General features: G+C 63.1%; 2 protein-coding genes across 2 annotated transcripts in view; one reads left to right on the plus strand and one right to left on the minus strand.

Annotated features, from left to right (window-relative positions):
- The first annotated feature begins 1,778 nt into the window (after positions 1–1,778).
- On the plus strand, positions 1,779–3,105 carry FAM163B (family with sequence similarity 163 member B). The gene is made up of 2 exons (XM_068988714.1): positions 1,779–1,884; positions 2,710–3,105. The coding sequence occupies exons 1-2, from the start codon at positions 1,792–1,794 to the stop codon at positions 3,103–3,105; spliced, it is 489 nt and encodes a 162-aa protein (XP_068844815.1). The 5' UTR covers positions 1,779–1,791.
- Positions 3,106–6,390: 3,285 nt separating this feature from the next.
- The window catches only part of ADAMTSL2 (ADAMTS like 2), a 34,421-nt gene continuing 17,442 nt past the window's right edge, over positions 6,391–23,369 (minus strand). Inside the window, exons 11-19 of the mRNA XM_068961655.1 lie at positions 21,832–22,204; positions 17,004–17,101; positions 12,609–12,735; positions 11,310–11,523; positions 10,901–11,056; positions 10,357–10,527; positions 9,484–9,660; positions 7,637–7,781; positions 6,391–6,951 (exon numbers count right to left, since the gene is read on the minus strand). Coding sequence (XP_068817756.1) covers positions 6,833–6,951; positions 7,637–7,781; positions 9,484–9,660; positions 10,357–10,527; positions 10,901–11,056; positions 11,310–11,523; positions 12,609–12,735; positions 17,004–17,101; positions 21,832–22,204 — 1,580 coding nt within the window. The 3' untranslated portion in view covers positions 6,391–6,832. The remainder of the gene's footprint in view (positions 6,952–7,636; positions 7,782–9,483; positions 9,661–10,356; positions 10,528–10,900; positions 11,057–11,309; positions 11,524–12,608; positions 12,736–17,003; positions 17,102–21,831; positions 22,205–23,369) is intronic.

A 23,369-nucleotide genomic window follows, 5' to 3' on the forward strand; every position in this document is an offset into this window, starting at 1 on the left:
CCGTCTCTGTCTGCAACTCCTAAAGAGACAGCGGATCCCGGCAGGGATTCCCAGCCACCGCTGAAAGAGTGAGGGGGCGCTGGCGGGCAGGCCTGGGCCAACGGCAGCTGAACGCCCGGGCTCATCCCAACATCACGATGAGAGGAACGGCGGTCCTGGGGCCCTGAGGGTGGTGTGGAGGGAAGCCAATTTAGAGGGCAGAACCGTGACAGAGGGACACGTGAAATGCCGCTGGAGGAACTGCGAGCCCGTTCTCCTACATGGAAAATTCTGTGAGATAAATGACCCAGTTTCTTCCGTAAACAACCTGCAGGGAGCGGGAATGAAGGGGACCACAGTCAAAAGGGCCAAACACAGCTGGATCTGGATGTGAGCAAGCCGACCGTGGGAAAGCATTTTGGAGATGAGCGGAGGCTTTTTAAAGGTCCTCACCTGTCAGATTCTGCACTGAAGTGTCTATAAATAAACGGATATGCTCTGGGATTTCCTTTAATGAACTCAGTTGCCCTGCCATGCTATTCACTGGGGTTGAGGGGAATGGAAGGGATTGGGAGGTTGAGACAGGGTGTACTCAGCAAAGCTGCTTGTTAAACCTTAGTAACCTGGAATGGGCCACAGTGGGGATATTTACACGACATGCATGTTAAGCTGCTTCAGTCGTGTCCGACTCTTTGCCACCTCGTGGACTGTAGCCCGCGAGGCTTCTCGTCCTTGGGGATTCTCCAGGCAAGGATACTGATGTGGGTTGCCATGTCCTTCTCCAGAGCTTCTTCTCGACCCAGGAATTGAAGCCAGAATCTCTGGCAGAGTCTTTATCTACTGAGCTGCCAGGGAAGCCCTTAATTCCCCTGCCCTGGCAGTGCGGAGTCTTAACCACTGGGACACCAGGGAAGTCCTTTAAGAATTTTTTAATGCCAACAGCCTAAATATAAAAGGGAGTTGTTTTTAAGTTTTGAAAGATGAAAAGCTTTTGAAAATCAGCTGCAGACCGTTTGAATACACTTAGCACCACTGACCTGGACATTTAAAAACGGTGAAGATGGTGAGTTTTATGTGACTTGTAATTTGATATTTTAAAGGAAAGGGATTGTTTGTGTTATAAAATGGAATATGGTTCAAAATTATGTTGCAGAAGAAAATTTAACAATAAAGCAAAATAAGGGTGAGCTGGTGAGGTGATAAAGGAGGTTACAAAACTGTATGCTCAGCCCGACTGCATTGGGGTCAATTTTTAAACGCATGAGCTGGTCGCCTAGGCTTCCCAGGTGTCGCTAGTGGTAAAGAACCTGCCTCCCAATGCAGGAGATGTCAGCGACGCCAGTTCGATCCCTGGATTGGGAAGATGCCCTGGAGGAGGGCAGGGCAACCCATTCCAGTGTTCTTGCCTGGAGAACCCCATGGACAGAGGAGCCTGGCGGGCCAGAGCCCGTGGGGTCACAAAGAGCTGGACAGGACTGAAGCGACTGGGCACGCACGCACACGTGCATGAGCTATCCGCCCAAGCTGCAAGTGTGCTAGGCTAGGCGCTCACGCAGAGGCTCACGAAAACTTCGCAGCACCCCGAGAACGAGGGTGTATGCTGCTGGCCTCCCCTCCTGCAGACGTGGGAAATGCTGGCAGGGGCAGGGGTTCCCCCCCGCCGCGCCCCAGCCCCTTCCTCCTGCCGGCCCTGGGGTGTTTGTTTTCCCTTTTAGAGTGGTTGGTTAGCGTCCTAAGCTGGGACGGGCTCCTGTGATGAGCTGGCTGAAGGTGGTGGCATGTGTTGCAGGCTGTTGATGGAGAAGGGGGCGAATGACAGCCGGGACGGTGGTCATCACCGGGGGCATCTTGGCGACTGTGATTCTGCTCTGCATTATTGCGGTTCTCTGCTACTGCCGGCTCCAGGTACTCGGGGGCGTGGCGGGGGGAGGTCGGGAGGGGAGCCCAGAGCGGGACCCTGCAGAGGGCGGGGGCCCCCACCAGGGCCAGGCCTCCAAGAAGGTGCAAGGCAGCCAGCCCTGCCCAGCCTCCGCGGGTGAGGGCTCAGCGGCAGCTTCCCAGACCCCCTGCAAGGCGAGGCTCCAGAGGTTTGGAGAGGGTGAGGGCCTTAGTCAACGTCACACAGCTACCAGGCGGGCCCAGTGGTGAGCCTTCGGGCCGTGCCTCCCTGACCTGCCCGCCCTCGACGGCTGTCCTGGGCCCCGTGTCTTCACGAGAGGAGAAGCCATGTGTGCAGGGCAAGGGTGCAGCTCGGCCCTCTTGAGCTAGACTGGGGCCGGCTCTGCCGCCTGCAGGCTGCCTGAACCCTGGCCCCTGGGCCTCAGCGTCCCCACCTGCAGACGGGACTTGGTCCCTGCCCCTGCCACATAGCTGCTGTGGGGCAAAGTGAGTGAAAGTGAGTGAAAGTCACTCAGTTGTGTCCGACTCTGGACAGTCCCTGGGGTTCTCCAGGCCAGAATACTCGAGTGGGTGGCCTTTTCCTTCTCCAGAGGATCGCCCCAACCCAGGTCTCCTGCGTGGCAGGTGGATTCTTTAGCAGCTGAGCCACCAGAGAAGGGCTGAAATGAGAGAACCCCTCCTTTAGGGACGCCAGGAGTCCAGGGCGCTTCCCCTCCATGGTCGAGATGGGGACGTGGGTGTATGACTCGGGGGCGTCCGGGCGCCCTCCCGGGCCTGCGCGGGGGCCGGGGTGGGTGGGGAGCCGGGGGTCACGGTGGCCTCTGCCCGTAGTACTACTGCTGTAAGAAGGACGAGTCGGAGGAGGACGAGGAGGAGCCGGACTTCGCCGTGCACTCGAGCCTGCCGCCGCTACACTCCAACCGGAACCTGGTGCTGAGCAACGGGCCGGCGCTCTGCCCAGCCGCCGCCTTCAGCCAGAGGTCCCCACCAGCCCGCGCCCTCTGCCGCAGCTGCTCCCGCTCCGAGCCGCCCGCCTTCTTCCTGCAGGAGCCGGAGGACGAGGGCGTCAGCAACGGGGGGGAGCGCGTGGCCTACAGGAGCGTCAGCCAGGAGGACGTGGGGCCGCCGCCCGGGGGCTTTGGGGGGCTGCAGGCGCTCAACCCCAACCGCCTGTCGGCCATGCGAGAGGCCTTCTCCCGCAGCCGCAGCGTCAGCACCGACGTCTGAGCATGCCCCCTGCCCCCAGCAGGGCCTGAGACCATGGTGGGAGGTCCCCGCCTGGCCCCGGGGCCCCAAACCCAGCGATCCTCGCGTGCCTGTCATCACAGGCACTCCAGGGCTCCCTGCAAGGGTCAGACCCAGTGAAGGCTGGTGGGGCCACCCTGGGCAGCAGCCACCGGGGCCTGGGTCTGCAGGGAGGCAGGTGTGATGCGGGCGCGGATGGAGCCTCCAGGTGCCCCAGCTGCAGAGTGAGGCGGGGCTCTGGGGCGCGGACACCGGACTGTGGATGCCTGGGCTGCCATCAGCAAGGGGCTGGGGGCCAGGGCCTCCGTCGCAGCCGCCTCTGCCGCTCGGCCTGGCCGCTCCCCTCCATCCCTGGGTCTCGGTCTACCCATGTGTCTAAGGATGAGGTGTTGGCTGCCAGGCTTGGGGTCTTGCAGCTTAAGCCTTGGGGGCCAAGTCTCCTGTCTCCCCCAACCCCCAGACAGCCCAGCTTCCAGTGCATCTGAGATCCTGCTTGAGCCCACCTCCCCACCAATGCCCGGAGAAAAGGGGGGTTTCTCGGGAGGTGCAGCCCCAACTGGCTTTTTGGTGAAAATGGAGTAGGGAAGAGGCCCCATGCCAACCCTCCCGCTTCAGAAGTAAAACACGCAGCCCACTCCTCAGCCCTGACGTGGTCGGGCAGAGAAAGCCAGGCAGAGGCAGAAAGACCCACTGACGCCCCATGGGACCTGGGACGCCCTCAAGTCCCCAGGGGGACAGGCCCATACCCTCCCACCTGGTGGGTCTCAGGAGGGCCTGGGACCAAGGCCTCAGGCTGCCCTTCCCTGCGCCGGCCCCCGAGTGAGGACAGCTGAGCTCAGCCCCCATCAGGCCCCCTCAGGCCTAGCAGCTCCTCCCCCCACCCAGTGAGAAAGCTGCCCCAAGCCCAGGGGTACCTGCCGTGAGGGACACAGCCCCCCATTCAGAGGCCCTGTCTCCTTTGCAGCCTGGTCCCCGGAACCCCCCCTCCTCTCCTGGGCCCGCTCTCGCACGCTCTCTCTCTCTGCCTCCGGGCCCCGCCATGGAGTGCCCCCCAGCACCCCCGTAGGGCAGCCCCCATCTGCCCAAGAAGATGGACCAAGCTCCCCAGCCAAGCGGGCTTCCCAGAAGACAAGCTCTGGGGCCAGCGGCTTCCCCCCGTTGTGGGCACATCTCTCGCTCTCTCTCGAAAGCGCTGCAGAGCTGTGATTCTGGACGTGAGCAGAGTTAGGAAGACTTACTATTTTGGGCATTCTCGATATTTTTTTCCCCTCTTCTTCCCTTTGCCTCCTGCCTCAGTTTGGACTCGCTAATGGATTCACGCCCAAGCTTCCCGTTCCTTTGTCACACCCCACGGGTTTCTGATGTATTGGCTGGGGGTCGGGGGGGGTGTTGGGGGGGGTTGGGGGGGGGAAGGGTCCGGAGGTGGCACTTCCCGTGGCTGTTCTGTTCGGTCTCCTGTTTCCTTTTCTTGTCTCTGGCCTCTGCATAGATTCCTAGATCCATCTGACAGCATCACCCCGCACACACCCGTCCAAGCTCTCCCTCAGCTCCGCCGTGGAGACCGGGGGAGCTGCCCGCTCCCCGACACAATCGAGAGCCAATAAAACTCCTCTCCGACACCTCGCGTGCTGTCTTTGGTCCGCCTGGGACTCCAGGCCGACCCAGACCTCTCTCCTGAGCTTCCTGGGAGGGGCCACGTCCAGCCCAACCCAGACAGAGTGGGCCTTCCCTTCCCATCCAGCCCCAGGGGGTCAAGGCTCTGCCCAGAGGGGCTGGTCCTGGTTGCAGCCGCATTGGGTTTTTTGACTTTCCTGGGGTGGTTGTATCGGTCTTCCAAGATTGGAAACCACCGGCCTAGAAACCCTGAGCTCCTGGAGAGTGGGTAGGGGGTGAGGTGCTGTGGCCCCTGGGGCGAGTGACTGGCCTCTGTGGGCCTCGGTCTCACCATCCACACAATGGGCGGCCATGACCCTGGATTCACCGGGCTCTTAGGAGGACTAGAGGCGGTGCTGGTGATGCTCTGGGCACAGAACCTGGCCCACGGGGTGTGCACACTAAGTGCTGGGGGGTGGGGAGTCATCGGAAGAGGAGGAGGGGCAAGGCGGGGAGTGACTGGGCGTGATGGTGGGGTGTGTCAGGGAGCCCTGCGCCCCTGGATTGCCGTGATCCCATCTGCGCTGGAACCGACCCGCTGACCTTGAGGGAGCCCACCCCACAGGCCTCCACCCTCACGGCCACGCACCCAACTGTGAAGCTGTGCTAAACACTGCGGCCCACCCTGCTCTGATCCCATTTTGGGAACAGAAGGCTCTGCATCCCAGCGAAGCAGCCGGACAGCCGCTCACAGCCCCACTCCCTGTCCCTGACAGAGACCCTCCCCGTGGCATCTGCGCCCAGGGCCGGCTCGCTGTCCCTCAGTCGGTGGAGAGCCAGACCCTCCCTCCTCCACTGCAGCCAAACCAAGGTGCTTTGAGCATTGTAAACACCCACCCCTCTCCCTGGAGGCTTTAGAGTCACTCCTGAGGCTGGACCAGCTGAAAGATCACCTCCTCTGGGAAGCCCGCCGGTGTCCCAGCACCCGCCAGTCGTCCAGATGAAGAGGCTCGTCTAAGAGGCCCGCCAGCAGTAATGAAGACTGTTTCCTGAGCCCCCCACGTGGGCCCGCACGGTGCCCCCCACCCTGCCTGCCTCGCCCCTTGTTTTCTTCCCAGCGCACCCCGAGGGGGGAGCTTCCCTCTCCCTCGGGCCCCACAGACCCCAGGCTGGGGGCCCCGCAGCAGTTGGGAAGCACGAGATACGCTCAGTCCTGACTCCAGCGCCTGAGTCCAAAGCCCCCTGAGCCGCCTCCCTGCAGGCACCCACTCATTTGTCACCTTCTGTCTGCTTTCCCCGAATGGCATTCCTCAGGGAGACGCTGCAGTCCACCCCAGCCCGACCCCGACCCGGTCCCGGCCCCAGACCCAGTCTCAGACCAGACCCGGGCCCGGGCCCGGCCCCGGACCCGGTCCCGGCCCCAACCCCAGCCTCACCCCGACCCAGGCCCGGCCCCAGACCCAGCCTCAGACCCAGACCCAGCCCTGGCCCCAGCCCCGGACCCGGACCCGGTCCCGGCCTCAGAACCAGGCCCGGCCCTGGTCCCAGACCCGAGTCGGGTCCTGGATCCGAGGCTGCATCAGACCTCCCCAGGACGGTGAGCCGGGAAGACACCCCGCCCCTCCTTGCAGAGCCCGGGACAGCCCACGATGCCGCCATAAATACAACCACTTTATTAACATACAGAGATTACAGCACGGCCCGGGGCCGTGAGAAAGACGCCCCTCCCCGGCGTAAAGTGCGGTGGGTCCTTCCGTGCCAGGAGCTTCGGATGGGGAGGCGAGCGATGCTAAATTGTGAGATTACGAGTGCCCCGCAGGGAGGGTCGGGGCCTGAGGCGCCCCCTGCGGCCCCTGCCTGTCCCCTGGGCCTGCAGCCCCGCAGGGAGACAGGGCACTCCCGGGCCTCTGGGGGGGCAGGGAGCCATCCTTGCTGCTCTGTCCCGGGGCGAGGGGGCCGGCGGGCGCGCCGGGGGTGGGGGGCTCTCCTGCTCAGGAAGAGCAGGGGCTCAGTGTCACGTCTTCACAGCTGGGCGCCCTGTGGGAAGGGTATCCGTGGAGGGGCTGCCGTGGCCCCAGGGACGCTGTGCTCGGCCTCTGAGGGGCGGCCGCCGGGCCTAGGAGTGGGGCGGCCGGCAGGAGCGGCAGCAGGCCTTGCTGTAGTACCAGTGGCCGCAGAGGTTCACCTTGATGGCCAGGGCGCAGTTGGTGCCCGGCTGGTCCTGGCAGCTGTCATCTGGGGAAGGGACCACAGTGCATCAGGGGGCGGTGGGGCTGTGGGGGGGACGACGCGGCAGGACCCCCGCCCCGCCCCGTCTGCCTCCTTTCCTGGAGCTCTCCCTCGTACCCCTCGCCAGTGACGTCAGGACCCCACCGGTGATGTGAAGCGCTCACAGGGAAGGTGGATACCCAGGGACAGGATTTGGAGGAGGCCGTGACCTCACCCCAGAGGTCTGAACATCCCCAGGAGGCGCACCGCTCCCTCCACTCAGTGGGTCCAAAATAGAGCTCATCACTGGGCCCTGGTGCCCCCCAGAGCCTAGGACACGCCTCCATCTTCCAGGTGCCCGAGCCAGAGAGCCTGCTTCAGGCCCTTGCCGCCCTGTCCCTGCGTGGCCAGCTCGAAGGTGCTCTGGATGAGTTTGCCCAGGCCCTGGCCCCCTGCCCCACCGCCGCCTTCCCATCTTCTGAAGCCAGATGCTCTTTGCAAAAGGGTGGGTCTCGGCCTGGCTCCTGGGGGGCCCAGGCTCCAGTCAGATCTCACCTGCCGCCCTTCCCACCCGCAGCTCCCAGCTGGACTTGGCCCCTCCTGGAGAGAGACTTCGCTCCCCGCCCTGCCTTGGTCTCTGGAGCCAAGAGGCGCTCCCGGGCGAGTGCCTGCGCTTCGGGCCCCGCCGCGGCCTCAGCGTCGGCCTCCTCACCTGGGGGCTCCGTGGGGCAAGGCTGCAGATCGCAGGCCTGTCTGCCAACAGGCTTCACCAGCGGGTCGCAGCCCCGGACGATGTCGGTGCCCTGGTAGCACTTCACGTCGCGCATCCGCACGCCCACCCCGCACGTCTTGGTGCACTGAGCGGGGAGAGACGGCGTGACCACGGCCCCCCGGCAGTGCAGGGGGCCCAGCCAGGGGAGACGTGGGACTCCCCTCCTCTCGCCAGGTTGCTGAGTCTCCGTGGACGCGGGACACACGGATGCTCAGGGGCTCGGCAACCAGGAGATGCTGCTGCCCCCACCACCACCACCGCCGTGTACTACTCAGCTTCCCAGTGAGGGCATGGACCCCCCATCTCTCCCCCCAGGCAGGTCCTTTGGTTCCAGCTCTCCAGCGTCCTATGCTGCGGGAGGCTCAGGACACAGGGGGCCACAGCCCTGGGAGAGGCTGCCTTCCCGCTCCAGTTAAGAGCTGGGGGCCAGTCAGCTGCATCTTCCAGAGCCAGCACCCCCACCGCGGCTCCCCGTCCAGATGTTCCCCTCGGAAAACCCCGCCGAGCTGCCCAGAACGCCAGGGCCATCTGCTGACCCCAGTTACCCTGCTGTCCTCCCGCTGAGATCCTGAAGGCGGTGGCCCCCTCTGGCTCCCCCTGCTGTGGGTGACCCTGTATCACCCAGGCTCCGCTGGGACCTGCGCCCTTGGTCTGCAGAGGTTGGGGTGCGGGGTTCCGGTCCTGACCACCCCCTCCGCCGCCCACAGTTCTATTTGTAGAGGCACAGGGAGGGCTTCCACCCCGATGCCTGCACCCAGCCTGAGGGAGTCAGCCCAGCCTGGGGGACCGAGCCAGACAACAGTCAGCCTTTGAGGGGGATGCCCCAGGGCGCCTGCAGCCATCCCCCACCCCCCAGAGAGGACGCAACATCTGGCCTTCCCTGGCGCCCACTCCTCCACCCTTGGTGGACAGCTCAGAAGACGCACTCTTACTAAGCCCCTGACCCAGGCAGAGGCGGCCATAGGGGGAAAAGACCCCACCCCAGCCAGGGACAAGGACACAGAGGGCCTCCTGCCCATGGTCTGGCCACCCCTCGCCCACCCACCATCATCAGGGTGATGGGTGCCCTCCCCACCGGGCCCAGGCTCCTGGGCGAAGACCCGTCTGTGCCTCCCCATCTGGCCCCCCCCCGTCCTCGGAAGCTGTGCATCCCCAGGTGGAGGGGGGCCTCGGGGTGGGGGCCGGTGATGCAGCCCAGGAGAGAGAGGGGTGCGTGGGAACCAGTAAAAACCGCAACCGAGACGCGCCCCTGGGCTGTAGAGTGGAGAGGCCGTGCTCCACGGCACCCTCCAACCAGAGCTGGAGGAAGGAGCCCGTAGGCCAGAGTCAGGCCGGCGGCTGCCGCTGCTCCTGGCCCCACTCTGCCCGGGGCGCACCGTCCTCCCGTCCCCTCTGCCTCTCTGATTCTGTGTCCCTGCCTTAACTCTGACTCTCCCCACCCTCCCGGTGCCCACTGGGATCTGTCTGCCCCATGGTGGGTGTCAGGCACACGGGCTTTCAAGCACGTGACTGAAAGGCTTCCAAAGGCAAGGCCAGAAGTGACCTGGGCCAAAAAAAAGGGCCCCGGATGAGTGTGGCAGGGATCCCAGGGGTGAGATCCTGGAGGACTTCTTGGAGGAGGCAGCCCTCGTGCTCGCCAATGTGGAAGCGCTGACAGTCTCTCCAGGGAGGGAAAGCCCTGATGGAGGCTGAGCCGGGGCATGTGAGGGCACTCAGCGTGGGAGAGGAGGTCCTTCAGCAGGACCAGAGATCAGGCCTGGCCTCAGGAGGGCCAGTGGAGCGCTCACCTCCGACCAGGGGCTGGTGTACCACTTGAAGCAGGGCCTCTCGAAGCAAGTGCTCTCCTCAGGGGGCTTCTTGGCCAGGCCACACTCGGGGCCGCTGCGCGTCTGCGGCTTCCCGTTGGCCAGCTCCATGCACAGGACCAGCCTCTTCTTCACGCCTCTGCCACAGGTGGTATTGCACTGGGGTGGAAGGGCAGACAGGTTAGGGGTCAGGGGCCAGAGGTCAGGAAGACCAGAACACGGGGCCCCCAGCCATGCCCGTGAAAATGGCTCGGTCAACAGCAAGTGAGTAACAGCTAAGATCAATGACACACTGGCTGGGAACCTGCTGGTCGATAACCACATGGCCCCAACAGATTTGATCAGAAACAGTTTAACAGAAAAGCCATCTGTTGTGAAACAAAATGGTCAGTGGCCATTTGCCTGGTGATGAATTAGCTGATAGCAATCTGCCTGAGCCAAGCGGTTGAAAGCCATGTGGTTGGGAACCATGCGGCTGGAAACGGCAAGCTGGTGACCTTGACGAGTCACCAGAGGTCACGAGAACAAGCGGGTGCACAGGGCCCACGGCCCAAGGGTGAGTACGGCCCAAGAACCCCCAACCCTGGGCTTCCGCCTCGGGAGCACGGAGTTGTGGGAAACAGGTCGGCCCCGCACGCCTCACCGAACATTCGCTCCTTAGATCTGGGAAGTTTTAAGGTTTTCTTACCTTCCTTGTTTTTTTTTCTATTTCAAGTTAATGTTCACTGGATTGCGGCATCATAATTTCCAATTAATTCCTCATTTGGCAACCTGTCATTCTGGCCACCTGGCTCTCAGCCAGTTAAAGCCTCTCCCAGACGATGGGGCCCTGCTCGCCGGGTGGGGGGCACTCACCCGCTCCCAGTCCTGGGCCAGCCAGTGGGCAGGGCAGTTCTTGTCCCCACAGGGGTGGATGGCCAGGGGCTTGGTCTCCATCTGGCACTGAGACTCGGGCACGACCCGTCCGTCGCTGGTCTTGCAGTACACGTGTCTGATCATGCGGCCTTGCCCACAGCTGCCGCTGCACTACAGGGGCACAGCCGGGGTCAGAGGCAGAGCTCCTCCCAGGGCCCCCGACCTCCTTCCCCAGAGAGAAGAGCTGGGGGGGGGAGGGGAAGGGTTGCCACGGTAACTGTGTTTTAAATACCACATTCTGTTCTAATTACAGAAAGATGGCAAGCTCGATTAAAAACACACCTAAAACCCCAGAAGAGTCCCCTGCGCACCCAGCACTCAGAGGGGAGCCCAGTGGGCATCTGAGCGTCTCACCCAAGTGGGAGAAGAGAGAGGCAGGCAGGGAGCTTAGAACGAGGGCACGGCAATGGGACCGCTTGTGTTGGTTCAAGGTTCTGATCCCCCGTAATCACACGGGTCAGCCCCCTGAGCACCGGGCCCTCACCGGCCCCCAGTCGGAGACGGTCCACTGGCGGTCGCAAGGGGGCCCCGTGCAGTCCTTCTCCCCCACAGGCCTGGTGCTGGGGTCGCACAGCTTCTCATCCTCCGAACAGCGGATGTCCCGGGTCACCACGCTTCGCTCCCCACACTTGGCCGTGCACTGTGGGGAGACGGCGGAAGGGCGGGCTCATGGCTGCCCTAGCTGCAAGCAGACCCCGGCCCGGCTCCCACTCGGCTCGCTTGGCCCCCACCCAGCCCACAGCCCACAGCCCCCAGCCAGCCCAGAGCCCCCACCCGCCCGGGCGCCCACCCGGCCCACTCAGCCTGCGTGCACCTCGGACCACCTGGACATCGCCCACCGCGGCCCGGCTCCCACCGGCCCACAGCGCCCGCCTGGCCCGCTCGGCACCCACCTCAGACCACTGGGACATCTCCCACTGCGGCCCGCAGGCCGGGCCCCGGCAGGTCTTGCGCTCCTCGGGCCGCACGGCCTCGGCGGCCTCGCAGAGGTCGCTATAGACGGAGCTGTCGAAGCCGGGCGAGAGCATCTTCCAGCAGCGCACGACGCGGAACTGGAAGCCCTCGCCGCAGGTGCGCGAGCACTCGCTCCAGCTGCTGGTCTCCCACCTGCCTCGGGAGGGCGCGGCCGTCAGCGACCCCCACCCGCTCCCTCCAGCCAGAGCGCCTTCTGCTCCTGCCAGCTCCACCTTGGGGTCCTGCCTCAGTGTCCTGAGGCGCCCAGCCCCACTGAAGGGAAGAGGGGACCCCCATGACTGCACACCCAGCTTCTCAGAAAGGAGCAGACACATATGGAGAAGAGACCCCAGGACGGAGCAGAGACCCCAGGATAGAGCAGAGACCCCAGGATGGAACAGAGACCCCAAGACGGAGCAGAGACCCCAGGACGGAGCAGAGGCCCCAGGACGGAGAAGAGACCCCAGGACGGAGCAGAGGCCCCAGGACAGAGAAGAGACCCCAGGACGGAGCAGAGGCCTGGACGGAGCAGAGACCCCAGGACAGAGCAGAGGCCCCAGGATGGAGAAGAGACCCCAGGACGGAGCAGAGACCCCAGGACGGACAAGAGACCCCAGGACAGAGAAAAGACCCCAGGATGGAGCAGAGACCCCAGGACGGAGCAGAGACCCCAGGATGGAGCAGAGACCCCAGGACGGAGCAGAGACCCCAGGATCGAGCAGAGACCCCAGGATGGAGCAGAGACCCCAGAACCAAGCAGCGACCCCAGGACAGAGCAGAGACCCCAGGATGGAGCAGGGACCCCAGGATGGAGCAGAGACTCCGAGACACAGCAGAGACCCCAGGATGGAGCAGAGACCCCGGGATGGAGCAGAGACTCTGGGACGGAGCAAAGACTCCAGGATGGAGCAGAGACCCCACGACGGAGCAGAGACCCCACGACGGAGCAGAGATCCCGGGACACAGCAGAGACCCCACGACGGAGCAGAGATCCCGGGACAAAGCAGAGACCCCAGGACGGAGCAGAGATCCCGGGACAAAGCAGAGACCCCAGGACGGAGCAGAGACCCCACGACGGAGCAGAGATCCCGGGACAAAGCAGAGACCCCACGACGGAGCAGAGATCCCCGGACACAGCAGAGACCCCAGGACGGAGCAGTCCCCTGGGCACAGCCTGGCAGAGCCCCAGCTCACCCGCCCCCAGCACACACCCTGCCCGGGGCCTGGGTGGCAGGTACCTGGGCTGGCACTCCCTGCCTGCGCAGAACTCCTGGACGGGCTCGGGCCGGGTCAGGGCGTCGCAATAGCTGTCATCCACCTCGATGCCGTCATAGCGGACACACATGGCGTAGGTGGACAGGACCCCTGGGTTCAGGACAAGGGAAGGGCGCCTGAGCCCACTGTGAGCTCCGGGAGGCTGGCAGGCGGGCCCCGGGGCCGTGGGCGAGTCACCCGGCCTCTCGGCACTTCCTGGTTTCAGTCCAGAACAGCGACAGTTAAGCTGACCGGACTGTGGGCGGGTCCCAGCAAGGCCGGGTCTATGCATCTGAGCTCCCTCCCCGCCTGGGCCCAAGCGCCTCAGCTCCTCTCTGCACAGCCTACCCTGCCCAGGCCGGGCACTCAGTGCTGCATCACAAACCCTGAGCTGAAACGAGGAGGTGATGTGCTGGCTGCTTCGGGTGTGTCCAGCTCTGCGACCCCATGGACGGTAGCCCGCCAGGCTCCTCTGCCCATGGGATTCTCCAGGCAAGAACACTTGGGAGTGGGTAACCAGTCCCTTCTCCAGGGGATCTTCCTGATCCAAGGATTGAACACAGGGCTTTAGTATTGCAGGCAGATTCTTTACCATCTGAGCCACACGGGAAGCCAAGAAGTCACAGTCACCGGGCTTTTGGTAAACTCAGAACGGCCCTCACAGAGGCGCAGAGGCAAACACAGCCAGGTGCCACTCATCTTCATTCACTCAGTGACTATTGTGGGTGGGTAGATGGAGGGATGGATGAGTGGATGGGCAGGTTGGTGGTGGACGGATGGATGGGTGGATGGACGGATGGATGGGTGGATGGACGGGTAGGCTGATGAGTGGATGGATGGATGGACGGATAGACGAGTGGATGGATGGATGGGTAGGTTGGTGGATAGATGGGGAAGTACGGATGGGTGGTGGACGCGTGGATGCATAATTTAACCATTCCAGCCCTTCCTCAGATATTACATTCGACCTTCAGGTCCTCCGTGCCCTCCCATGGCATGCCCTAGTCCTTATTGAGCTCCCTCTCAACTTTCTTTTATCATTTTTGTGATTAAATATCTGCTACTCTATAAATCTCGGGCTCCCCGATAGCTCAGTTGGTAAAGATTCCGGCTGCAATGCGGGAGACCCCTGTTCAGTTCCTGGGTTGGGAGGATCCCCTGGAGAAGGGAAAGGCTACCCATGCCAGTATTCTGGCCTGGAGAATTCCATGGACTAAGTCCATGGGGGTCGCAAAGAGTCAGACACAGCTGAGCGACTTTCACTTCACTTCACTCTATAAATCCCGTGGGGGTCCGTATGTAAAGGGCCAGCCCTCAACTAAAATTATTCATTCCTTGGCCACCACCTCCACCCTCTGCTTCTCTGCTCTTCCTGCCCTGTGCCCCCATGCCAGGCACCAGGCTGACCCAGGGGCCGAACCCGCCCCACAATGCGGGGTTCCCTCCCTGCCGCGGAGCCAGGGCGACTCGGGGGAGTGTGAGCACGGGTGGGGTCAGGGGCTGGGGTTGTCGTTATTACCGGCGCATGTGTGCCGAGGGGAGCCTTGCCGGATGACCTCCCCTGGGGGTTGCCCTGCCCCATAAACCAAGAGCGCCTGCCGACTCGCACTCCCTGCCCCGGGGCGCGTGTCTGAGAGCCGGCAGCTCCTGCCTCTCCAAGCCCCAGCCTTGGATGGAATGAAAACAGCCTGGGAGGCGGCCCACACGGGGTTTTTTTTCTTTTTTCCGTGAGGGATGAGCCAGGTTGCAATAGCGGCTTCCCCTCTGCCAGCGCCGGGCTGTGTCGTCTTTAGCCGTCGCTGAGCGGGGGGCTGGCTTCCTGGCCAGGCCTGCTCAGAATGTTCCGGAGACGCCAGTTCTGGGGCCCAGCGAGGTCCCAGCAGCCCCTCAGCAACTGTCTGCTTGTTCTCGCCTCGTCATCAGGGAAACAGCAGGCCCTGATTAGGAGGGACGGGGCTGCTGGTCCCAGCGCCGTCGCCGGCTAGGGGTGATGTGAGGGCGGTCAGACTCTCCAGGCCTCCGCTTGCCACTCACCCTCTCCCGGGAACCCCTCACATGGGACGGGAGGCACAGCTCCGCTCTTCTGGACACCCACCTCGCGGCATCAGTCCTGAGTGCGGGGCTTCTCAAACCTTCTTACCGAGCCCTTCCTCTAAAGGAAAGAAGCAGGAAGCCCCAGTGCCGGACTGGGTGGGCCTCTTCTGCCCGCAAGGCCGGGGGTCTCAGAGCCCGTCCACTCCACTCCCCTCGCTCTGGGCCAGGGGGTTGTCGAGAATCATCGGGAATCATCCCGTGTGACTCAAGCGAAGGGTCCAAACCGATCCACCTGCCTTTCTCCCACTCTCAAGAGCATCTTTAAGGAGGAGAAAGAATGCTTGCTGCTATGGCCGGGGCTCAGGACACAGGAGACTTGCTGATCACCAGTGACGTTTGCACAGGCCCCAGAGGCCACAGAAGGTTTCTAAACCACCACCCTCCCCCCTGCCTCCCAGAGCTGGCCTGGGGTCAGCGCCCCAACAAGTGGGATTTCAAGAGAAGCCCACCACAGCATGTGCAAAGGTGAGCCATCCTGCAGGGACCCCGGCTCACCACTTCTGTGGAGTGCTGCCTAGACCCCATTTGGTGCCTCCGCAGCGACGGGGAACCCACTCTGAGTCGGGGCCGCTCACTCCAGTCCCAGACGGGCTCGTCTGAAGGAGAGCGCGTCCTTTCAGCAGAGCCAGAACCTGTCTTCCTCACTTCCTTTCTCCTTGCATCCTACTTTGCACCTCAGGCTGCCCAGGGCGGGCCAGCCCATCCCCTGCCCAGCACTCTGTGGGCGTCGAGACACGGTGCGGTTACTTCCCTGGGGACCGCCTTCTGCCCAGGGCCAGCCAGGCTCAGCCGCTCGCCACCGAGGCGGCTTCGTCCAGGAGGGATCTCAAGCCTTGTCACTTCCCGGGCAGGGACGTGTCCAAGGGGAACAGCAGACGCTCCCCACCACGTGTGCTGCGGCCTCCTCGGCACACGTGGAGTCCGACAGATAACGTCGGGGCTCCTGATTCAGATGGGACCCTGCCCTTCGGGAGCAGGCTCTCAAAGCGGGCTCCTCCAACACCCCCGCCCCGACACTCAGCCCCGACTTCACTCCCCAGACCAGCGCTGTGGCCGCTCCAGGCCCCGTTGGTGGCACGCAGCAGCAGCAGCAGTCCTGCTGATGGCGCCCCGCTGTCAAGCTTTGACCCCGATTGCTTCTTTCCCCTTTCCTGTCTACCCCTATAACCACGTTTGGATAGGTGGACATCCCACTTACAGGTAGAGAGGAGAGACTCAGAAATTAAGAGCATGGGATGTGGACGACCAGATAGTTCATCCCAAGAGCTCACCACACCCCCACGAAGCCCTCCTCGAACCCTCCAGAATATCAGGGGGCAATCTCAGCCTGTCACCTGCCCTGCTCAGGGGAGGAAGGACGGCATACCGGGAACAGGCCCGACTTCCCACCCAAGACAGAGAGCCGGTGGCCCCCCAGAGCCCCACAGAGCCACCTCCCCAGCTTCTTCCCCAGCCACATCTCCTGAGATGCTGCACCCCCAGACCCCCAGCTGCCCAGGACCCGGCCAGCTGCTTGCTTCTTCTGCCACTGGCCAGAGCGTGCAGGGGCTCCCAGAGCTCTGGCCAGCTGCGGTGGGAGGGCAGGGGCAGGGGCCTCGCACGTTTTGGGCAGCAGCAAGCCCAGTCTTGCCCAAACACCAAGTCCCAGGTACAGACAAGCCAGCACCCGGGGTCTCCCTGCGTTTGCCGCAGGCCGGCACCTGGGCCTGACGTCCAGACTCACAGGGAGGGGACCATGGCTGGCGGCAGGGGGCGTCCCAGCCTCTGGGCTGCAAGCCAGCGTCTTGGGGCAGCAGTGGCCGGCCAGGCGAGCAGACAGACATCGGCTCAAGCCCTGGCCTGACACCTACTGACCCCGTGTGTCTGTCCAGGCAACCCCAGGGCCTCCGACAGCCCCGCTGTTTCCTCCCCAGACGAGGCCCTGGAATCTGGAGTCTCCTCTGTCCCCGTCCACACTGGTCTACCTTCCCCTTCTCCTCACCGCCTGAGCTTTCCTACGTTTTAACCAAGAGGAGGCTTTTCCTAACAATGTACTAAATGCAGAAAGATGGACGAGGGAGCCTGGGGGCTGCTGACGGACCTCCACCCGGCTGGACCCTTATGTGATCCAGCATGAGGACACCCAGACTGCCACCGCGTCCCACCGCATCCCGTGGGCCAGGAAACCGCTAGACGAGCTCACAGGGCAGTTCAAGGCTACAAGCACGCGGACGGGCCCCGAGGCCCAGACTCGCGCCCGCCGTGGCGGTGGGCTCGGCGGGCGCCCTCCAGGCCGTCTCGGGTACCTGTGGTGCAGGTGGAGCTGCAGGGCTCATGCGACGAGAGCTTCCACCGGTACATGTCCGCGGGGCTCACGCCTTGCTTGCGGGACTTGGGCCTGGTCCTGAAAGCAGGTGAAGCAGAGAAGGGGCTGAGTTCCGTGGAAGCACATGTTCTCATCACTGGGGCGGGGGACGCAGTTGTGTGTACCTGTCCTGAGCCCCTCCTCCGGGCAGAAGGGCAGAGTCTTGCTGCCCTTCCGGGGGCCCCAGTGCCCACTGTCTAGAAGGAGCGCCCCTGGGGAGGCAGGGCTAGGAGGGAGGGGGAGCTGGCATTTTCCATCTCAACAGCTGGCTGAGCACACGGCCCTGCAGCTGTCGGGGCCCTTTCGGGGGCTCTGGGCAGGGTGGGTGAAGAACTTGGGGCTCCCTGCCGTCATAGTTGCCCCTTCCATACCCACAGGCCTCTCACCGTCCCCCCGACCCCACAGGAGCACTGACAGCTCCTCCCTCACCCCTGGGAAGCGACCTCAGAGGCGCCCGGTGTGCGCAGACAGCACCGGGGTCCTCTCCTGCAGACTTCCCCATCTGGGACTCTGACTGAATGGGGGGCCCCTGGCCACCGGGCCTCCAGGGATCAAAACAGACCAGCCCTGGGGGCAGACGGGGGAGGGCCGCGCCCCCTGCAGACGCCTCTGCCCAGGTCTGGGAGGGCTGCTGAGCAAGGGAACGCCGGGCTGGGTCCCCGCCAGGAACGGGCTGGGATTCTTGGCCGGAACTCAGGCGGCCCGGCCAACTATTGTTAGGACTGTTTGCTTCTTTGAACCAGTCGGTGTGCTAGGCCCAACCTCGGGATCCAATGTGCCCGCTCGTTGTGGACCCGGCAGGAGCTGAGGGAGGTGGCGGAGACATCTCCCTGAGCCCAGCATCTGCCCTGAGAGGCAGCCGCCCCCGGAGCCAGCCAGGGGGCGTGGGACGATGGGCCTATCGCCCAGCCCTGCTTCGCTTCCCATCCAGAGGGGCTGACGGAACACCACCTGAAGCCGAGACCCTTGCACGGGCACACCCACAGGTCCTTTCTTGGGACCTTCTGTCAGCCCGGAGGTCAGGCTTCAAGGAGGGTTTGCAGGGCACACATTCTTAAAGGCTTTCCGGGGACTTCCACGGTGGTCCAGCAGTTACACTTCGCCTTCCAATGCAGAGGTTAAGGGTTTGATCCCTGGTCGGGGAGCTAAGATTCCACGTGCTTCATGGCCAAAATACCAAAAATCCATTAAAAACAGAACCAATGTTGTAACAAATTCAGTAAACACTTTCAAAAAATGGTCCAGAGCGGCAACAGCAACAACACTAACAAGCAAAAATAAATAAATAAAAACCTTTAAAGCCAAACAAATGAATAGAAGGCTTTCCAGTCAATTCTGTGACAGAGACCTCAGTTTGGATTCGACTGGGAGTTTACTGTTTGCCTTCCGACTCCTGGAATTTCACAGGAACGGCTCTTACATTGCACTTGTGGCCTTGAAGGCACGTCCTGCTCTGAGAACCAGGAAATAATCTACCCACAGACGGACATGAAGTCATGAATTCACTGATGTGGTTCCATGAGCCCAGGAAGGAGGCAAGGCGACGGCGCGGAAAGCCTATGGCACTCCGTCGCTGGGTCACGGCCGCCGAGACTCCTCACCGGGTGGCCTCACCCGCCCCCCGTCCGAGCCTGCCCCGGCCTTGCCACACGTATGGGGGAAATCAGAAGGCCCTCCCCTATTCTCCTGAAAAGTGAGGGGGCCCTTTCAGATGGGCCCCCCACCCATCCAAGACCAGGCATCTCTGAACAAAGGGCCCGCGGTGCCTCCTCGAGGAAGGAGAGCCGGATGCCCCACACAGCACAGTGACCCCCGCCCTCCTGTCAACAGCTTCCAAATCTCCCCAAGAACAAACAAGGACCAAGGGCTTCAGCCCCCACCCCGCCACCCCACCCGTGGAGGAGCCGCGCCATCTTTATCTAATTACACACTCCTGGGCCAGCAGGCAGCGTGACTCATGGTGGAGAGACAGCAAGCCGTTCAAAATAACCCTCTGGGTTTTCAGCACCAAAGGTCTTTCTGGTGGGGCTACCCGCCCCAGCTCGCCCCAGTGCAGCGCAGGGGGGGGCCCTCCTGCTCAAAACGCATCTTTGCACAGCAATGCAACGCCTAAAACGCTCTGCTCTCTGGGGAGAAGAGCACCCAGGAAATCTCTGGACCAATAGCCCTTCACCACCTCCGTCTGGAGAGAAGCTAGCGCCCGCTGATTGCCAGGCTGGGTCGGGCATCGCGCAGGGATGCGCCAAGTCCTTCATCTGGAACTTTCCCTGGATGGCCTAGATGGTTCCTAAGAGACTCGGAAAGAGCTTTGCTTCCCCGCCCCCACCCAGGCTGCGAGAGAGACCCCAGGTCTGCGTCCCAGCCCTGGTGTCTGGAGTCAGGCCTCCCCTGGTTGTTCGAGGCGGTTCCGAGAAGGTGAAAATAACCTTGCTCTCTGGACCACGCCTGGATTGTGCCCTCCCTGAGCAGACGCGACATCCTGTGTTTGGACAACTCGCCGCGACAGGGCTATTTTGGCCTGGCAGTTTCCCCCGCAGCCACCTCAGCCCTTTATCTCCAAAGACCATCTTTGGTCTCCATCAACGGTGTCCTTTGAAGCCGCTGGCGGGCAGTGGCCCCATCTCACCCCCTCGGGGCTTTCTGAGCCCTGATGGTCATTGTATTGGTTCCTGCATCCCAGACATTCCCCTAAGGGCCCAGGGGTGGGGGCGGAACCCACGGGACCAGAGGGGAGAGACTCTTTAAAATGTGACTTAAGGATACGAGAGCTGCTACGGGGACCCGGCCTGGGGATCCTGGGACGCCTGAGCTGACGGCCCTGACGAGCCCCTCGACAAGCCCCTCACTCAGGGACAGGGCACTGAGGATCACCGCACACGCGTGTGTAGGGGGGCTGAACTAGGATGGTGACCCGGATCTCCACTGCACTTTCCGGGCCTCTAGCCACATTAAACAGCAGCCTGTATGCCACCTCTGTAAACCCATTCAGGCAGGGACCGACCATCGGAGAGCTGGCCATCCTCACACCCATGCTCCCAGGAGGGCCCGTCCCCCAGCCCTGGAGGCTGAGTGCATTCGTGACCCTTCCTCTTTCCTGGTTTCTGGCTAGGTGCCCTGGATAGAATTCAGTCCTCTGGACACCCCTGAGGCTGAGAAGAGCCCCCCAGGCTCACAGAATAACTAACTGGCCCCAGGTTACACAGGCAAGTGCAACTGATTCTGAATCCCGCTCTCAGACTCAGAGCCTGTCCCCCTCCAGCCGCTGGGTCCCCCACACCCCTGAGGCCCACTCTGCGAGCTTCTGGACCCATGTCGGGCCAGCAGATGGCCTCCACGGGCCCTGGGAGAGGAAGCACAGCCTCAGGGCCTCCGGACCTCCCACTCTGTCCACATTTGCAAAGTCTCCCCTCAGAAGGGCCAGGATGTGCCGGGGAGTCTCACGGCGCCCCAGAAAAAAACACCTTGAGAATGGGGCCAGAGGGGCACTTCCTGTGGGCTCGGGGGCCCAGCGCCCCTGCTCTTGTCCTCTGGGGATGAGTCACCTCCAACTGTGCCACCTTGAGAGTGAACCCCAAATATCCCACCAAACTCAGTTCCCTAAGGATGCCCACCTCTGCACCCCCAGCCCTGGCTAGGGTCCCATGGCTTCGTGGCTAAAGCCAAGAGGTTTAGGTGGATCCACAGAAAACAGGACGAAACAAAACCCGGTGGTCTTGTTCTGCCTCCAGGCCCCGCCCGCACTGGGGTCTGCTGGCCTCCTCCGTCTGTTTAAACAGCCTCGCTGCCCTGCGAGCCTCTGGACGACAGGGGCCTGGTCACCAGGACTGTCCTCTTGTAGGGACAGTGATGGCAGCAGGCCTGGAGCCGCCCTGCTCCCAGCTGGCCCCAACCCCGGAGGCTCCTGGCCTCAGACTCCTCCTGGCCGTCCTGTGACCGTCCAGGCATCCCCAGCAATGGCCATCCAGGCATCCCCAGCAATGGCCGTCCAGGCGTCCCCAGCTGTGACCGTCCAGGGGTCCCCAGCTGTGGCCGTCCAGGGGTCCCCAGCAATGGCCGTCCAGTGGTCCCCAGCTGTGGCCGTCCAGGCGTCCCCAGCTGTGACCATCCAGGCGTCCCCAGCAATGGCCGTCCAGGGGTCCCCAGCTGTGGCCGTCCAGGCGTCCCCAGCTGTGACTTTTCGGGTGTCTGCAGTGTATCCTCACCACTGGACCCTCCCACATCCCAAACCCAGAAGCAGCTCCAGCCAACACAGCAGAAGGCCTTGCTCCCAGTGCCTGACCCTGGGGACTGGCCCCTGGCTGGGGGCCCCACTGGACCAAGCCCCGGTCTGCTCCTCGGCCAGCAGGGAAGGCTGTCCTGAGCCACTCTACCTTCAGGGAACCTCCACCTCGTGTGTGATGGCCATTGTGCAATGACCGTCCAGACAAGGAACCACAGGACCCCAAGCCTCCAGGCTCTGAGCCCCAAAGGCGTCACTCACCTACCTCTCAGCCCTACCAGTCCCTAAAGACAGGGGGCTGGGACGATAGCCCTCCTCTGTACGGGCGATGCTCAGCCCCATGTGCACGGAACTGTCTGCCTCCCCACTTCCCAGCCCCACTGCAGAGCAGTAACTTCAACCCATGGTACTAACTTGTGGGAAAGACGCTAAAACCCAGGCCTCTGGCTCCCCGAGGGGCCAGGCAGGGGCGGCCCCTTCCCCCTTACCTCTGCCCAGGCCCCCCTACCTTAACCAGCCCTGGCCAGACAGGGCCGGGGAGGCCGCCTACCTGGCCTTCTGCGTCCGGTTCCCGGCCAAGGCGGGGAAGCTGGCGCTGGCGTTGGGGAAGGGGGCCTCGGAGGAGGTGTTGGCCAGCCTGTCGCTGCTCAGCTCCAGGTAGGACCCGTTGAGCAGGTAAGCCCCGGCCCCCTCGCTTTCCTCGTAGTCCAGATAGAGGCTCTCGGCCGGGGAGCCCCTCGGGGTGCCCTGGGAGAAGATGCTGTTGACGGTCTCATTGAGGGGGAGCTCCCTGGAGTCGGAGCCTGCGCCCAGCAGCTGATCGGAGATGGCATTGGCCGAGAGCAGCTCCTGGGAGGCGAAACGGGTGTCGGCCTCTCGGTCGTCTGGGTCTCCCACCAGAGCCGTCCAGGTGGCGTTACCGTCTGCAGGGGAGATGAGTGCTCAACCTCCCGTGACTCCTCGTGTGGGGCAAGGGTTGCCCTGGTGGTGGGGGAGGGGGGGCATGGGTAGTACAGACCTGGGGGGGTGGGGGGCAGGGCTGCCTCAAAGACCCAATCCAGGAAGCACCCAGAGGCAGGTTTCCACCCAGTAAGAGGACGCAGATCGTCCTGCAAAGGCCCGCAAGCCAATCCAGACAAGCTCTCTTTGGGGAACCTGCCTGAGCTCAGCAGGGGCGTCAAATAGGGCCTCCCCAAATGCATGCCTGCCCTGCAGCCACAGAATGTGAGCTTCTGTGGAAATGAGGTCTCCACAGACTACACAGCTCCAGAGCAGATTGCTAGAGGCTTAGAGTGGGTTCTGACTGCAATGCCCCGTCCTTAGGAGAACACAGGGAGACACACGGACACAGAGGGGAAGCCGGCTGAAGAGTCTGTGCGCTTCTGTGGCTTTACGGCCCCAGCTTGCGGTCGGCTGCCACCGCAGCCCCAGGGGACTAACAGCCTCCGAAGTGTTTTCTACCTGAGGACTCCGAGGGTCTCGGAAACGTGCCCCCAAGTTAACAAGTGCATTCTTCTCAAGCTTGATCCACCCTCCGCCCTCGGCAGGAGTGAAGGTCATGGCCAGCCCCCTGCACCCTCAGAAGCACAGCCCAGCTGCCAGCCTGGGGCTCAGGGACCCCTGTCCATCCCCCATGTCTCCCCCTGTGCCTCCTGCCACTTCCCCTGGAGAGCGCCCCATGCAGGTCCCCTGCCTGCCCCAAGCCCTCCCCGGCTCACCCTTAATTCACTCCTGGGCCCTCATTTCAGGGGTCCCCCCTGCCAAGAGCTCGAGGTCCTCCCTGTACCCCTCAGCTGCCCATCACTCCCTTCCAGAGCTCTCGCCACACCTTGCTGCATTGTCTGTCTGTCTGTCTGTCTCCACCGAGTGGTCAAGAGCACAGGCTATAGGGTCAGATCCTCTGGGATTTGCCCCCAGCAGATGGGGACAGCGTGACTTGGGCAAGACCCCTCCCTAGGACTCAGTGCCCCCTTCCGTCAAGTGGAGATAGCCTTACCCACCTCGAAGAAGGTGTGTGGAGGGGACACAGCTGCCCCGCAGCCCACACGTGACTGGCGCCACCGCCACCCTCTTCTGCGGGCCGCAGGC

Source organism: Capricornis sumatraensis, chromosome 1 (assembly GCF_032405125.1).
Source record: "Capricornis sumatraensis isolate serow.1 chromosome 1, serow.2, whole genome shotgun sequence".
NCBI lineage: Eukaryota > Metazoa > Chordata > Mammalia > Artiodactyla > Bovidae > Capricornis > Capricornis sumatraensis.

Excerpts from the sequence above, each read along its gene's own strand:
- FAM163B (XM_068988714.1), top strand. The coding sequence starts at position 1,792 with ATGACAGCCGGGACGGTGGTCATCACCGGGGGCATCTTGGCGACTGTG. Across the intron at positions 1,885-2,709 it reads TCTGCTACTGCCGGCTCCAG|TACTACTGCTGTAAGAAGGA; the intron begins GTACTCGGGGGC and ends CTCTGCCCGTAG.